Raw genomic sequence first — 17469 nt, 5'->3', positions numbered from 1 at the left:
AATAGAACAAAGTGTTCTTGCATTGAGGAAGTTCTTGAGTGGAGGTCCAATGTCCATCTGCTGCCTGAATACTAAAGCTATAACTATATGCCCGTAGATCTATTTCCCCATCACCATATATAAATATATTGACATATGTACATGCCTGCATTTAGACCTCTATAAATTCCCTTTGCCTCTTAGTTCATCCCTTTATTTCCTTTTACTTTCCTCTTGTCCCACTATCATGCTCAGCCTTCATTTGGGTTTCAGTAATTTCTCTTGGTTACATTGCCCTTGATCAACCCCTACCAGGCCTCTCACACCCTTCTTGCCACAAATTGTGGATCACTTGTTGCTCCCTTGTCCCTGGGTTGGTCAACACCACCTCCTTACCCCCATTTCCCCCTCTCCCATGCCCCTCTGGAGCCACCAGTCCTGTTGTTTTCTCCTCCAGACTGTTCATCCAGCCTATCTTGTCTAGATAGACCTGCAAAGATAATATACACAAAAACAAGGCATAGCAAGACAAAGTGATAAAAGAGCACAATGATGATGGCAACAAAGAAAACCAATGATCGAAAAAATAATAATAAGTAAATAAAATGAAAAAAGAGAAAGAAAAATCTGTAAATAGTTCAAGGTCTGTTTGTTGACCTCTAGGAGTGTCCTCCAGTCGAGTCCGATGGGGTGCCACCCTCTGGCTACAAAGTCTATCCTTTGCACTCCCTCGGGAGCTCCCAGCTCAGCTCCCCGGCTGCTCTGCCACACGCCCTTAGCGTTTTGCCTTGGTTTGGTGTAGTCAGACTCGGCCAATTCCGACACTGAGTCTCCAGTGTTGTCCCCCGTTGGGCCATGGGTCAGTGCGGGACTTCGTGTCTCGCAGTGGGATCAGCCATATGGTCCACTCTGCATTGCCTGTTCAGAGCAGGGAATCATCCTCTAGGCTTGGTGGGCCAGGATGCACTCTACTCTCTCTATCTCCCCCTTCATCTGCTCCCAACTGTCCTACTGCGAATGCAGCGATCTCAAGATTTAATAAGTTTCCCCCCAAAAAAGGTAGTATTAATGTTGACATTTAAGTTTTAACTTCCTTGTCTATCTCCTGGAAAGGCTAGAGCAAATTTAAATTTTGCGATAGTGTGATTTGAAAGTATTATCCAGATTATTTTAATTTTAAGAATGATTTCTGTATATAAATTTGCCGTTCTCGTTTGCCTAATGTTTTGTTTCGGTGTTTCTCCCCCCACCTCCACCCCCATAGGTATGAGGCTCTGTTCCCGTTAGTGTTGTCATGTTTAATGTTTGTCTGGATACACCTGGAGCAAGAAACATTACAACAATCTGGTATTTCCTGTAAACAGAAGGTAACTTTTCAAGATCGTTGTCAAGTTTACGAGGGAGTATTAGAGTAGTCTCCATCTGTAGGGAAGTTGCAGTGGCAGTGTGTAGGAAACATAGCTTATAATGATCCTGTGTGACAGTGGAATTGCCCCATAGGGTTTCCAAAGCTGTCTGCTCTCTGTACATGAGCAGATCACTAGCCTTCCGTGGCATGGGTGTGGGCACAATCTCCCTTTAACGCTGACTTTGCTTTTTTAGGGAATAAGATTGAATAGTGTAGCTACCTTGTTGGAACTGAGTAGCTTTCTATTTTTCCCACACACAAGAATATTTTGTTTATTTAAAATAATTTTTCTGCAACCAGAATTACAAGAAAAACCAAGAAATGGGCATTTAAAAGTTATCTTTTGCCATGCTTTGCAAAACACCTTAAGGAGTCCTGGTAGCACTATCGATTCAAACCCACCGGCCACTCCATAGGAGAAAGGTGAGGCTGTCTGCTCACATACAGGCCCAGGCCTTGGGCCCTCTGTAGGGGCGCTGAGTCAGAATCTGCACCATGGCAGCAGGTTTGTAATACCCTGCTCTGAGAAGACCCAGACACTGAGCCGCCCAACCGGCGAATCGAGGAGAGCTGTACAGGGAATTAAGGGCAAAGCCTTTAGGTATCACACACACGAAAGCCTCGTTTTTATTTTCATTACACATACAGAACTATCACAACAACTCTGACCGGTGCATTATTAGCCACATATTTTACTTTTTGGCAGATTTTATTTAAGTATAATTAAACTATAGGGAAAGATTTCTTGTTGATTTGTTTGTCAGCATGGGGCATCTTCCAGCCCTTATAACTTAGATTTCAAGTTTTCCCTTGGGTATAGAAGTAGTGAGTATATATATTTTTCTTATTACCCCACAGCTCACCACTATTGAATTTTCCTACAATATGGATATATCTCAGTTTCGGCAGCTCTATCTGGACGACCTCCGCAGGGCCTTTTTCTTAGTATCCTTCAAGGGACGCCCAGGTTGCTGCCGCCTTCCGTTTATTGGAGTAAGAAGATGTAGAAGGTGGTTTCGGCCCATTCATTGTCTCCACAGTAAAGCTTGAGGCTCTTGATGAATCTTCTACCTTTCGGTATTTGTTGTTTAATACTTTCTATATCCTTCTATAAATCCCAAGTTTTAATCACACTTATTTGCTATTCCTTGAGTATTCCATGTATTTTCCCACTGTTTCTTTACCTTAATCCCTGAGTCATCTCCTCCAGCATACTATCCTAATCTTATTCATATATGAACACTTTAAGACTTCTTTATTTACATTTATAGTTTTAGGGCCTAGTTCTGTCTCTGTAAATGTTGGTTGGTGAGTTGATTGGTTCAATGGCTGAATCCATGAATATTTTTAAGACTCAACTAATCAGCTGAAATATAATCATAAACATATATAAACATAGTCAGGTGTTATGATTCATGCTGCTCCTTCCAGCCCACTCTGTATGTGTACATATGATAACTAAGTGGTTAACGCACCTTGAACCCTTCCTGTGGCAGGCAATGTTCTGAGTACTCCCAGCAAATGGATAGCTGTACCTTTGGCTGCTGTACTAACATAAATCAATTTTTTTAAATGTTGAAAAGATGTGCAAACACTTTTTGTGCCATTTTCTATTGAACTGTTTTAAGACACGATCTTGTATTTCTCTGTGACACTTTCAAAGAGCTGGGTATGCAATGAGCATGTTGTGGGCACACCGGCAATTGACTACAAATACAGTGGTCTGACCCTGCATGTTAGAGAAAAGGCAGTCTCATTGTCCTTGTACTTAGCCTCTTCAACCAGGTTTCTTAAAAAACGCATTTATAAGGAGATGCAATATAACCTTCATTTAAAACTCTTTTCTGACCCAGTGTGGAGGTGAAAAAGCAAATTACCCTCATAAGAGAGCTGCTACATCCTTTTTCAATGGAAACACAGTTTGTTAAGAATGCTGGCGGATGTGAGGGCGATCTGGCTGCGACATCTGTCACCCCATTGATCGCCAGGGTTGATTCGGCTGATCTGGCTGGCTAGGCGGGTGTCCCCTTCCTCCCTCACCGCTCCATGTGCGTCCCTCCCGAAGCTGCGCGCTCAGTTGAAGAGGACGACCTTCCCCGATAGAAGGAAGACCGTCCTTCGGTCAAGGGTATATGAGTAGCTGCGCTCCCCTGCTAGAACCTCCAAACAAGTCTCAAGAATGCTGGCTTGGTGGATATTTCCTTAACGCGGTGTAGGTCTTCTTCCTAGTGACGGCGTTTTTTGGAACGGGAAACATAGCATCTATTAACAGGTAATTTTACCTACTAACATGAACACATCTACATAAAACCCAAACCACGCACGCTGGAATCTGTCCCTTCTGTGAGTGCCGTGCTCTCCGCTCCAAGTCACGTGGTCTGGAGAGGGCTGTGCATCAGCACGCGGACCTGCTTTCTGTCGAGTGGCTTCGTAGTATTCCTTGACACAATGGATGTCTGTATTTTCATAAGATTCTGTTTCGGAAATTTAGTTTGAAGCATCCTTTTGAGAGCAATGTGCTATTGAGTGCCAGTGCGGCTCTTAACGCCTTTTGTCGTCCCCCTGCCCTACTCTGCAGCTTTGACCTGACCTCCGTCTACTGCTTTCTGACCGTGTTCAGCCCTTTCATGATGGGAGCCCTGATGATGTGGAAGGTGCGTTTGCATGTCCTACTTTTACATAGAGAGTGCTTGATGACGAGCACGAGCTATCGTGCCGTTAAGATTAGGCCATGTGACAGTAGGGTCATGAAGATTATTGTGAGAGAAACAGCAGTGGGAAGAGGGGGAGTCTCAGACGTGGCCTTGATCCGGCTGCAGGACTGGAGGTGAGCCTCCCCAGCCCGCACCGACTTCCTCATGCTGCTGATCTCTCTGTTCCTCCTACTCCCATTTGGCTTCACGACAGTAAGGATTTCAGTTCCATGCTAGTCCCTGAAAGCCCTGTTATAAATGACTTATGCCTGTGGGGGAGCTGTCATCAAAATACCATGCCCTGAAAGAGTCTAAGGCTCCCTAAGTCCACATTCCCCACCCGTGACACGGAGACTGCCAACATGCTACTAGCTCACGGGCTTTTCTCATAACACACATGCTTAGAACAGATTCAGTTATTCAACAGATGTCCTTGAGGGCTGGTGTGCAGGAACGTGCCAGGCCCCACGCTGGCTGCTGAGGCTGCAGCGAAGGTCATGGCGCGCTCTCGGCTCTGCAGGATCCCACGTTCTCTCCTGGAGCAGCATTCACGTGCCTCCCCTGTGTCTTAGGGCTGCTCACCACACTCGTCTTCTTTCCTCCACCTACCTCATCCTCTCCACTGGAGTGCTTGGCACACTTTCTGTAGCTAGCACACATTGTTTACATAAAGTTACTAATCCCTGCCCCAAATATGATCACTCGCAACGAAGAAAAACAAACAAACACAAAAAAGGGTGCACTAGAAATACTGCCTTCAGGTCTATCCTGGCTCATGTGGTCCCTACTGCCCCATGGCTTTCCCAGGCTATCAGTCTTTAGAAGCAGACTGCTTCGTCTCCTGTAAGTGGCTTGCAGCAGGATCAAACCGCCGACATGCTAGTGAGCAGACTACCTCACCACGCCACTAAGTGTCCTTTGCTTTTTATAGCATGCAGGTGTGATCGTTCAAGATTATGTTTCTCTTGATTATTATCAGTATCTACTTTTTGTTACCATTCTAATAGAAATGCAAGCTTAAGAGATATTTAAATAGACATTTAACACTCTGCCTTTAATTTTTATTCACTATCTTTTAAATGGTCGGGTTTTTTTTTTCTCAATTTATTAGACAATCAGCCTTTCATTAAAAACCAGAGGGAAAAAACGAAACAAAAAATTGCTTAGAGAGCTGGATTTCTCATGTCCAGCACGATTGCACGCGCTTCAAGGGGGAAGGCCCTTGCTGACTTGTGCTGACCGCTGTGGCCGGGAGGGGAGGCTCTGCTGAACTTGCTTGTAGTCTTGTGTTTCCAATGTGGAAAGAGTTTGAGTGCCACCATAAGCACCAGCCATTTCCCATGTTTCCCTCCCCGCTCTTGAACTATCAAGTATGTATTTTCAAGGTATTGATCATTGGCGAAGTATCTCAAAATATTAATAATGTTGTTTCTGAATTATGGATTTTCAAGCAGTTTAAATTTTAATAGATCTTTTCTCAAAATTTTACAATGGGTCTAAATTTTATAATCAGAAATAAAGTACTGTTGAGAAGCCCAAGAAGCAATATAAAGCAGTTGGATCATCATCATCATCATCTCAGATAGCTGAGGAGAAAAGAGCCTGCGATTCGCTCCCTCCCAGAGAGCAGCCAAGGCAGTGCTCTGAGGTGCTCTGCTGCGTCGCGGGGAGCCCTGTACATCGAGATCGTCTCCTGGCTCACAGGATGAAGGATCAATGACCTGATGGGTTCAGGGATCGATGACCCAGATTGTCAGGCTGCATTACTTGTTTGATCTGGGTATTCTCGTCCTTTGTACCATCCGGGAATCATTTTAACAGTGTCATTCATTATTAGAATGAGTTGGAGAAAAAAAAAAGGAACCAAATTTTATGATAGGCTTTTGTTTAGAATAAGGATGGGAATTTATTGTTTTATATTGCATGCATATCAATGTAGGTTTTATTAGCTTCATTACTATTCTGTATATCATTTCTTCACGCTTTTATTTCATCCAGTGCTTGCTCTTTACGAATACATACACATATGTGTGTGCATGCTTATTTGAGAAGTTGAAGTATCGCTGTGAGCAAAAATGACGTTGTTTTACATGCTTCGTTTGCTCATTTGCCATTCTTTTGAACAGATTTTCATCCCCTTTGTCCTTGTGATGTGCGCCTTTGAAGCGGTTCAGCTGACCACCCAGCTGCCATCTAAAAGGTGAGGGGAGTGTTCAAGGACACAGTGCATCCAGGTTTCGGAAATGAGGGCACATTTTTGAGGGCATTTCCTGTGACTGTAGCTAGTTCACGATAATATTCATTGTTTATGACAAAAGTCAGAAAAAATGTTACACTCTTAACCAGAGTTCAGCTGCCATTAGAGGGAAGTAGCTGCTTAGGGCCTCTAGCAGACTAATATGCTTTCCCAACAATAAGCGATTATGACAGCGTTGTTCAAGATAGCAAAGGAGCCTCTCTGAAAAAACCGTGAAATACAAAAGGAAAAATCATGGTGGTGAAGGGCTTGTTTGTTGTAGATGAGATCAGGCTGACCAAAAATAAGAGTCCCACGCTGACTCATCTTGACTTATTTCTTCAATGTGTTGTGTTAGTCTGGGTAGACTAGAGAAATAAATCCATGGACACACATATGTGTAAGAAAGAGATTTATATACAAGAGCAGTTGAACATTGAGAAAACATCAGCCCAGTCCAGATCAAGTCCGTAAGTCTGATATTAGCCCATATGTCTGGTACCAATCTATAAAGTCCTCTTCAGACTCACGAAACACATACAATGACACAGAATGTAGAAGATCACACAGGCCAGTGGGTAGAAAGTCTTTGGATCCAGTGGCATTAGAAACATCTCAGCACTGGCAGGGGTCTCTGCATCAGGGTGGGTCCAGGTGTCTTGTCAGTTGCTATGTCTCCCAGGGTGTGAGCAGAGTCTCCCACCTCCAAGGAGTAAGTACTGGATTTCCCAGAATTCTCAGGAGAAGGCCATGCCCACACAGAAGTTTCATTGCGTATGATGTGATTGACAAGCTGGACTGCACCCCTACCCACTTAATCCTCAAATTGACAAACAATTATATGTTTACCACATGTGTCTAGTATTAGACTATGTTACTATTTTTTCATACTACATAGCTTCAGATGAACTAATTTGCATAGTCTCTCAGTCTTGCTTTCTACACCCTTAACAAAGGAGGGTGGAAGTCTCCTTTCTGAGTTTCAGCCATTGCTGGAGCATTCAGTCTTAAGCAATCAAGACCTTTCAGGAGAAGCTGTCAACTCAACTCTTTGCTTCTTTTAACCAATGACATTGCCTCCTCAGCACAGACCCAGCCAGCGTCCCTGGAAGACACTTCCACAAATAGGAAGCTGCTTAGCAGTTCCGTTGTTTTTGAAACAAACCAGCGTATTCAGTGCAGAAAGAAATAACTGAATCCAGCGTAAACTTGCCTGTTCTTCGATGAGTGCAAGCTGGAACTGTGTTTAGCATATGATTATGCACATGGCACAATTTATTTTAAATGTTTCCTTCCACTGTTTAGGATGAGTAGAAATCTCAGACCCATTTTCCTTTAGAGCAGTGGTTTTCAACCTTTCTAAAGCCGTGACCCTTTGATACAGTTCCTCATGTTGTGGTGACCCCCCCAACCATAAAATTATTTTCGTTGCTACTTCATAGCTGTCATTTTGCTACTGTTATAACTGGGGCGACCACAGGTTGAGAACAGCTGCTTTAGAGCATGTTTGCAGGTTATCTGTATGAATCTGACATTGACAGCATTTAGATCCTGCCCATGTCACATAACAGAGAGCATTTCTTCCCCTCAGGTACCGTAAAAACTGGTGCTGTGAGTTGCCATTGCCCATTCTAATGCACAGTGACTCGTGCGTTACAGAGAGCACTGCTCCATGGGGTTTTCTTGGCAGTAATCTTTACGGAAGCAGATGGCCAGCCTTTTCAGTGAGCAGCAGACTTGTAGGAAGTAACGCTGGAGCAGTAGGCAGGGTCAGCACACATGGAGTGGGTTCTCATCATGGAGATGGTAAGCTAGGGCTGGACACAGCGCCTTGATCGGGAATGTTCAGTGGGAGTTCCCCCTGTGAGTACACGGCCTTCAGGAGGATCACTGCATTCTCTCCAACCTGTAGTTGGACAGTCCCGTCTCAAAGCAAGTCAGAGACAGCCACAGAAATTTCATACCTTCACCTTTTAAAAAGTCATCGCAAATGGATCATAGACCTAAGACTTGCAGAGCAAAGTTCTGGGATTTAGGGCCAGGCAGACAGTTAAACATGATGTACAAACCAAGAGCCATAGAAGGAAAAACTATTAGAGGGTGGTCGCCATGGAGGCTGGTGGGTGGAGGGTGCCTGTGGTCGTAATAGGGCCTCCTGAGGGAGCCCGGTGGTGATAGGGATGCTGTGTCGCTGTCACTGGCTACAGCTGGCCATGGTGTTTCTTGTGTTTGACAAGATGGTAGGGTGCCATTGGAGAAACGGTGCAGGCTGTGTGGCGTCCCTCTATATTATTGCTTATAACTTTATGCAAGTACAATATAATCTTAAATTTTAAAATGTAGTTAAGAAGTCATAACCCATGGCCATTTTCTGCTCCTGGAGAAAGTATCCAATAGTATTTTTGAAGCCAGGCTCTTCACGGTAGGGAAGTCACCAAGGGTAATTGTGAAATCTGCCCCACGGACCGTCGCCGTTTCAGAAGCAAACTGTTAAGAAATACAGGCTTATTTGATGGTTTTCACTTGCCTTTAATGTGCTTGGGGGAAAAGTGCCACTTGTGTTATACCTAATTGTAAAACTGTTTTGCTTCTTTTCAGCCTGTTCCTCATTGTTCTCGTTATCTCGGACATCATGGCTCTGGTAAGGCTTCATTGGATAGTCGGTGTAAATAAGATCAGGAAACTAAGCACTGAGCTAATTTAATCAAGAGAAGTATGACTATATTTTTAAACCTGAAATCTTTAGATAATCGAGTTATAAGGGTTGGCATGATGGACACATACGGATGCCTTCTCTTTTATATGACGTAACCAGCAGCGAGTGCTCTTCTTAAGGTGTCAGAAATCTTATCACTCGGTTTGTCCTAATCCATCCTTTTCTCACTAGTGTTCCCTGTTAGGTTGTTTGTGGAATGAACTTTCCATAGGACATTAATAGAGAAAGTGTAGCTTCAGGCAGTCATCATTTTCCTGCTTGAAATGTTTATTTTTAAATGCTTTCAGATTCAAAAGGAAGTAAAAAGGAGCGAAGGGAAGGAGCAGACAGACTGAACCAAAGTTCCTTCTAATTCATGGAACCCTGTTTTGCTTTGTTTCACAGCACTTTTTCTTCTTGGTCAAGGATCATGGCAGCTGGCTCGACATTGGGACAAGGTATTGTACAAATTCACAGACACTCCTCAGGGGCAGGGAGAAGTCACGTGGTGTTTCCCCACACCAGGAAGAACCCCAAGGAAGGGGGGTGAAAGGGGAGCCCATCACAAGATTGGATATAGAGCCCACCCCCAGGGGGACCGAAAACAGAAATGTGGGTGAAGGGAAGCAACGGACAGTGTAAGACATGAAATAACAATAGTGAAATATAATTGATCAAGGATTCAGGAGGGTGGGAGGGAGAGGAGGGAGGAGGGCTCAGGTAGAAAGAAAATGTTTTGGAAATGTTGATGGCAACATATGTACAGGTGTGCTTAATACAATTGAATGATGGATTGTCATAAGATTTGTAAGAGTCCCTCATTAAAATGATGATATAAAAAAAATGAAGCTGAGGTGACGTGGAGGGAGGCGGAGTAGGGAGCAATCCTTGTAAGCCTCTGAAGGAGACTTGCTGTCTCCTCGGTCCTCCATCCCCTGTCAGCATTATCTGCCCTTTAACTCTGTCAGATGTTTACCATGTAACATCTTACCATGTAACGCCGTCTTATTTGAATTGTCCTGGAACCTGAAGTCACCATTTTCTCTTTCTTGCGCTTTGACTGCCAGTGCCAACAGATTACCATAACCTCCTCTGCTTATTTTCTTTGAGAAGAAAGCAGGTAGATTTAATCATTTGTGTCTTGCTTTCAAAGACAGGCCTGTTTCATGAGCTGCCAGTCACTCCTCACTGCGTGGCTGGGAGTAGTAGTGAGGGCTGGGGAGACGCTGCATGGTAGACCATCTCTCTGCTGCACCTTGCTGCTCACCACTGGTCAGCTGTGCGCGTGGCTGCCTCCCCAGCACCCCTGGGTCCAACTCTAGTCTTTTGCCTTCCCTACCTGCTGGGCACCTCACTCTGCACCTCCCTCTTCTGGGTTTGATTTCTTTGTCTCTTATCTTGGAAAGCCCAGAGGAAGTGTGGCGGTCTCCTTAGCAGGCAGTCATCCCTACAGGGCCCAGTCAGATGGTGGGTCAGAGTGCGGGCTTCATGCCAGACCGCCCGTGTCTGACCTGGGCTCTGCCACTTTCAGGCTGTGCGACACGGGCAGCCGGTGCAGTCTGTGGAACCTCCGCTGCCTGTGGGGGGTGGCTGGTGGGAAGCCATTCGTGTACAGCTTCGGCCTGGGCCCAGCATCTCAGAAGTACTCAGGCAATGCCAGCCACTGCCTTAGGTCACCCTGTCACCCACTGACTTTGTTATCCTTCGTGGTGTTTCCCGGGTTGGATACCTGTCTCTATGTGCCGACTGGCTCATCTCCATTTTCGCCGTAACGTCGGAATGTGGTTTGGAGAATGTGTCAGTTAAAACAGGCCGACTTCCTGTGTGAGACATTTTTTGATGGCAGAAATCGATTTGGGTTTTGACACAGAAGAGGTGCCAAGAAATCGAGAGGACATAGCTTTCACGTGCAAAGGTACCACATTACTTTATGCACCATGTCATTCATTTCTAGTGCACTCTTAGAATTTCAAGTTTTCTCTGATTGTCTTGAGGTTTATCTTTACCTGGTGATTTTTCTTCAAAGTGCACATTTTTGCTGTCACTACTGCAAACGTATACAAAGCACCTTTTCATGCAGGCGATCACAGTTATGCTCAGCAGGTATTTTTGAGCACCAGGTGTGTACCACAGAGTCCTAGGCCCGCTAGGACTGGAAAGCCGGGGTAGGAATCAGATTCCAGAGCATGCCCTGTGTACGGGCCGTCGAGGTGCTAGACTACCTTGAGGTTGCTGGGAGGCCTAGTCAGAGCACCTGCAGAGGACGGGCAGGGTGCTGGGGAGGGGCTGGCCAAGCACCCCGGGTCTGGACTTGAGAAAACATGTTGGGTCACAAGAAGGTGTAGCGTGAGAAAAGGTGACCCCCGCCTCGTTGAGACTGACGGAAGTAGCCAGCAAGTCAGGAGATAAAGCAAAGCAAACAAAGAAGCAGGAGCAGCAGCAAACCACAAGCCCTTGCCTTGGAGTCGGTTCCCACTCGCAGCAGCATGGGGGCAGCCGCAGTGCTGCGGGTTGAACCTTAAGAACAGACAGCCTGCGCTATCTTTCTGTCACCGATTTTGTACGTTCAAGCCACTGACCTTTCTGTTAGCAGCCGAGTGCTTAAACTCTGCGCCACCAGACTTCCTAGGAGCTCAAAGGAGCATTTGGGGAAGGAGGGGCCGTACTGTCTGAGGTGCTGCAGAGGTTGTAGAAGATGTCCAGGGGCCTGGGGCTGAACAGCAGTCAGTACTGGCGCTGTGTTTAAAGGCGGGCCGCAGGTGCATCCTGCTGCACATTCACTGAAGGCCTTTTACTTGAGCCAGAGAGTGGATGGATTCAAGTAACTCGTGAGGGAGCAGGAGACCCCTCCGCAGAAAGCCCCTCCACTGGGGCACCGCCTTCGTGTGCCTGGGTCACCATCTGCGCTTCCCAGCCGGGACCCAAGAGGAAGAGCTTTCTGTTCAGCAGCCGTGCCCTTGGAGTCATGGCTCTTCCCTCCCCCTGACTTGTTGGGTCTCTAGCCGCCCTCCCTGTCTCTTCATGCCTCCTGTCCCTTATCCAGTTCTCCCAGTCGAAGACTCCATGACCGTGATGAGAGCAAATATAATTATTTTCGTTTTCCAGAAGAGCCTAAGAATACACAATCACGTGGCATAGCTGGATTTCTTTCTTTCTTTTTATATGTGCATCTTCTATGTAACTCGTGTCCTCAGGGGAGACCATACCTGCTGAGCAATTGCCACGCACGCGAGTCGCTAGGCTTTGTGAAGCACTCCGGATGAATGGAATTGCTGCCTCAGAATTCATGCTGCTTCATCTCTGCAGATGGCTGCTCCGTCAGGGAAGATTCCAAGGTCAAACTTGTCAAGGACATGCCAGCCAGCAGCTGTGGCCCCTGTGTTCAGATGGGAGAAACCCATCTATCATAGGATGGAACCATATGAGTAATAAATCCTGGAGGCCGGTGTCTCCCCAGGCCTCAGTGACTGAGGGCACCATGTACAAACTGTGACACTGATCTGGTTCTTGCATGAAGGGTAGAATTCCATCTAGGGGACTTGGTTTGTGGCGAGTATTTCAGGGAAAGGGGACGGACATTAACAAAGCGGTGGACACAAGAACGCCCGGTGAGTGTACATGGAGTGTGATGAATAATGCAGATCTCAGAAGCCATAGATCTGAGATAAATGTCTGGAGAGTGGTTTTTGGTCCCCCCTGGGAGTGCTTCGCAATGCCAAAGAATGCCTTGTGCACGGTGAGCACTCAGTATATCTAATTCTGGGCCCTGAAAAAAAATCACACAATTAGATTTGCGGAGAACTGCTTATGCCCATTGTTGGTGTGACCGTTGTCTCTTTGATTTGGACAAGCAGAGTGGACAGCAGAGTGATGGAGTCACCCTGCTTTTAGCTTCCACATTGACCACCGATTGCCGTTTTCACAGGGCGAGGGAGGCAGCGGGGTGAGGGCTGAGTGGGCACCTGCCTAGAAGTGGAGGTGGTCACTGGATCAGCCCTGTCAGGCCGTCCTTGTGTGCTCCTGGATCAGACCTCGGCAACCCGTCTCCATCGCTCCATCACCTGAGCTCATGATGTGCCTCCAGGCAAAGTGTTTTCCTGTTTCTTTCAAGGTCAGTCCTGCCCGGCCACAGTGAGGCTGAAGATGCCCTTGACGATGCTGTAGGACTTTGCACCAAGCCCAGATTGCCAGCGTTGACCCTCTTTTTCCTTGAGCGTTTTTAAAGGATGCTTTGAGTTGCCGTAAAACTTGCAGGCAGCATCTAGCATGCCATCCTTGGCACTCTGTGGCGGCACCTCCAGCCCTGTTCCTCGCCTGCCTTTCCGCGCCATCGAGGGAATGCAGTGTTCTCCAGGCACAGCGTCACAGCATCATATAGCACAGCATCATAGAGAGGTGCTGAGGATGGTGCACGTGGGGCATCATTCAAAAGGAAGCAAACAGAATGGTGAATGAGCGCTGACTGACTGAACACTGATACTCCTACTCTGCAGTCCTCCCGGCTAGACAAGTGTGCAGATGCCATGACTCAGTTCTGTACTTAAGTTCGTAGATTAGAATGTTCCACACTGAATGTTAAATAGGAGAAATGAAATCCAGGAGCAGCAGTGTCTTTTTCCCTGTTGTACATAGAGTTACTACGGCATAGTAAGACCTGCTCTTAGGCACCTAACATCAACAAAAACCAAATAGACTGTGAATATATTTTGTGGTAATGGTAACTTTTTTTTATAATGGGAGCTGCTATATACATCCATTGACCATAATGCTCTGATTCACTTGGGGCACTATGCCTGTCAGTTCCATGTATACAACATTAAAAATCTGAAGCAGATGGGCAGATGATAAAGACATAATCAGTTAATAAGGCATGTCAGTCTCGATGCTTCATCAGGGATCTGGCGCCCAAAGGTGAAATGGGGTGCTTGCTTGCAGAGATTCCTAACCCTTAATCCCACTGCTCGCTGAGTTGATTCCAACTCATAGCCACCCTATGTCAACCTGTCGGAGGCTGGCATGTTAGTGGGATAATAGTGGCCCACAGAGCCTTGTTCTAGTCATCAGACTGGCAGCAAGGGGACATCTTGCATACGTTGCCCACATAACCTGGTTATTCCTGCTGAAGCCTCCTTTCTCTGGTTGCTGTCTCGGTCTATTGCTCTGTCATCCCCAAAGGTCCCCCTTAAGAAAGGAAGATGGTTGCGGAGGAGGGCTGAGTCAGTGGCGGTGGGCAGTGAATACAGAAACAAGAAGGTATCTGAGGCAAATCCGGCTCTCTAAATCAGTTGCTCATGATGGTGGCTGCACTGTGTGGTTTTGTTGGTAGCGCTGTTGTGGCCCTTCAGTGCTGGTGAGTCGGAGCAAGAAAGTGCACAGCCCTGCACCGTCCTCACACTGGTCATGCTGGGGCCCATGGCTGCAGCCAAGGATCGGCCCATCTTGTGAAAGATTGATCATGTTTTTCCTGTCCCTCTGCCTTCCTACTCATGTTGTCTGTCCTATTCCCATGGCTGACCTCGCCTGAAGTCTCACTGCCCTCGCCTCTAAAGAGCGTTCTGTGTGTATCCTCCGTCTTCATGTTCCAACTTTCACTTGCATGTGAAGCCATTGAAAATAGTTTGGCCCGGCCCCAACCCCAACTATGTGGACCCCACCTGATCCCCCACACCCTCAGAAGAATGCACCTCAGAGGACAGCACTGGGGCCACAGCTTGGAGAGAGGGGCATGTTGAATTAGAGCACACAGGAGAAATGCAAAGGGATGGAGAGAAAGGAGAGGACATCCTGGCCCACCAAGCCCCAAGGACTATGTTCCTGCTCAGAGCAGACAACGCATGGGGAGGACCGTAGAGCTGGCCCCGCCACGGGACACAGTGTCCCTCACTGAACTATGGCACTGCTGGGGACAGCACTGGAGACACAGTGCGGGAATAGTGCATGGTCTGGCCCCCTCAAGCTGGGGCAAGGCACCGAGGGCATGCAGCAGAGCAGTAGGGGGAGCAGAGTGATGAAACCCCCGGGGAATATCAAAAAGAGACTTTGGAGACAGTGTGGCACCCCCTCAGACTCAATTAGAAAACACTTCTAAAGGTCAACAAACAGACCTGAACTATTTATAGGCTTTTCCATTTTTGTCAGTGGCTTTCTTTGTGTTATTGTTAATTTTTGTTGTTGTTATTGTTTTGTTGGTTTTGACTTCCTTTGTTGTTGTTTTTTGGCTTTGCCTGGTTTTTGCACTTACTAATGTATCTGCATGTCTATATAGATAAGATAGGCGGGATAAATAATTCAGAAATGAAAAGAACGGGACCAATGGTTCTGGGGAAATATGGGAGATGGGAGAAAGGAACAAGGGAACAACAAGTGAACTAAAATCAATGGAAGGAAGGTCGTAGGATGCCTGGTGGGGCTTAATCGAGGGCAATGTAGCAGCGAGGAATTACTAAACCCAAATGAAGGCCAAATATGATGGTGGGACAAGAGAGAAGTAAAATGAAATAGAGGAAAGAACCAGGAGGTAAAGGACATTTATAAAGGTCTAAATACATACATGTACATATGTAAGTATATATATAACAAGAGGTGAATAGAACTATGTACTCATATCTATATGTTAAAATTAGGTTGCAGATGGACATTGGGCCTCGACTCAACACAAGAACACTTTGTTCTAACAATCCAGCATTCTGTGATGCTCACCTTCCCAGCACAGTTGCTGAAGACAAAATGGGTGCATAAGCAAATGTGAAGAAAGCTGATGGTGCCCAGCTATCAAACAATATAGCCTCTGGGGTCTTAAAGGCTTGAAGATAAACAAGGGCCCATCTAGCTCAGAATCAACAAAGCCCACATGGAAGAAGCACACCAGCCTGTGTGTTATGAAGTGTTGATAGGATCAGATATCAGGCATCTAAGACCCAGAAGTAAACCATACCCAATATGAATGGGGTAAGGGGGCATGGAGTAGAGACCCAATGCCCATCTGTAGACAATTGGACATCCCCTCATAGAAGGGTTGCAGGGAAGAGATGAGCCAGTCAGAGTGCATTATAGCACCGATGAAACACACAACTTTCCTCTAGTTCTTTGGTGCTTCCTTGCTTCCTTCACCCCACTATCATGACCTCAATTCTACCTTACAAATCGGTTTAGACCAGGGCATGCACACTGCTACACAGAAAAGAGCCCACAACACAGGGAATCCAGGATAGATAAACCCCTCAGGGCCAACAAGGAGAATAGAGATACCAAGAAGATTCGGGGCAGGTGGGGGGAGAAAAGGGAAGTTGATCACACGGATCAACCTAAAACCCCCTCCCAGGGGGACGAATAATGGAAAAGTGGGTGAGAGGTGATGGAGGATGATGTAAGATATGGAAAAAATAATGTATAACTTATTAAGGGTTCATGAGGGAGGATGAGTGGGAGAGGGAGGGGAAGAAAGGAGGAGCTGATATCAGAGGCTCAAGTGGGAGGAGAATGCTTTGAAAATGATGATGTCAGCATACATGCAAATGTATGGATTGTGATAAGAGATGTAAGAGCCCCCAGTAAAAGTATTTTAAAAAGAAAAGAAAATATTATAGCCAAGTCAGGTGTCCCTTAGTCCTCGAGGACATCTTTGTTTTATGTAGGTCTTGTGCAGCCGCTCTGACTGACACGATATGTACTGTGATTTCTCGACAGCTGCTTCCAAGAGTGTTGATTATGGATCCAAGGAGAATGAAATCCTTGACAACTTCAACCATTTCTCATGATTTTATGTATTGGTCCAGGTGTGAAGATTTGTTTTTTCTTTACATTGAGTTGCAGTCCATACTGAAAGCTGTAGCCTTTGATTGTCACCAGCAAGTGCTTCAAGTCCTTGCTTTCAGCAAGCAAAGAGTGTCATCTCCCTAGGATTGTAAATGAGCCTTCTTCCAATCCCGATGCTCCATCTGTCATATACTCCAGAAGCTTCTTGTATTATTTGCTCAGTATACAGGAATAAGTATGGTGTCTTTGGCTGGGTTCTCTAGAAAACAAAAGGAATAAATTATATCTCTATCTATCTATCTATCTATCTATCTATCTATCTATCTATCTATCTATCTATCTGTCTGTCTATCTATCTATCATCTATCCAAATAAATAAAGGAAATGGCTCACATAGGTGTAGTGACGGGCAAGTTCAAAGTCCCTGAGTCAGATGTCAGACCAGAGACTTTTCCTGTCTCATGTAATAGCAGGGGCTGATGAACCAGAGATCGGCAGGTCAGACTGTAGGCTTCTGGCACCAGAAGCAAAGTAATCCATGGTTGGCAGGTAAGAAAGCAGGCTGCTGATAACTCCTAGGATTGGCAGGCAAGATGGGAGACCGCTAGCTCAAGTTTACTTTGATGAGCCAGCGACAGGATCCAGAGCCAGCAAAAAGCCAGGAAAGCTTTCCCACCACCTCCACTTACTTTGGAGGAGGCCA

At 46.0% G+C, this 17469-nt stretch overlaps 1 protein-coding gene across 1 annotated transcript in view; it reads left to right on the top strand.

The window, feature by feature from the left end:
* The window catches only part of LOC101661810 (GPI ethanolamine phosphate transferase 1-like), a 100137-nt gene that overhangs the window by 76678 nt on the left and 5990 nt on the right, over positions 1–17469 (top strand). Inside the window, exons 21-27 of the mRNA XM_004703119.2 lie at positions 1244–1346; positions 2246–2332; positions 3604–3659; positions 3966–4041; positions 6207–6280; positions 8915–8957; positions 9417–9469. Of these exons, the coding sequence (XP_004703176.1) occupies positions 1244–1346; positions 2246–2332; positions 3604–3659; positions 3966–4041; positions 6207–6280; positions 8915–8957; positions 9417–9469 (492 nt within the window). The remainder of the gene's footprint in view (positions 1–1243; positions 1347–2245; positions 2333–3603; positions 3660–3965; positions 4042–6206; positions 6281–8914; positions 8958–9416; positions 9470–17469) is intronic.

This window comes from Echinops telfairi, unplaced genomic scaffold (assembly GCF_000313985.2).
Source record: "Echinops telfairi isolate 266 unplaced genomic scaffold, ASM31398v2 ScPeMD7_7400;HRSCAF=8409, whole genome shotgun sequence".
NCBI classification, from domain to species: Eukaryota; Metazoa; Chordata; class Mammalia; order Afrosoricida; family Tenrecidae; genus Echinops; species Echinops telfairi.
This window is presented reverse-complemented; position numbering and strand designations above follow the sequence as displayed.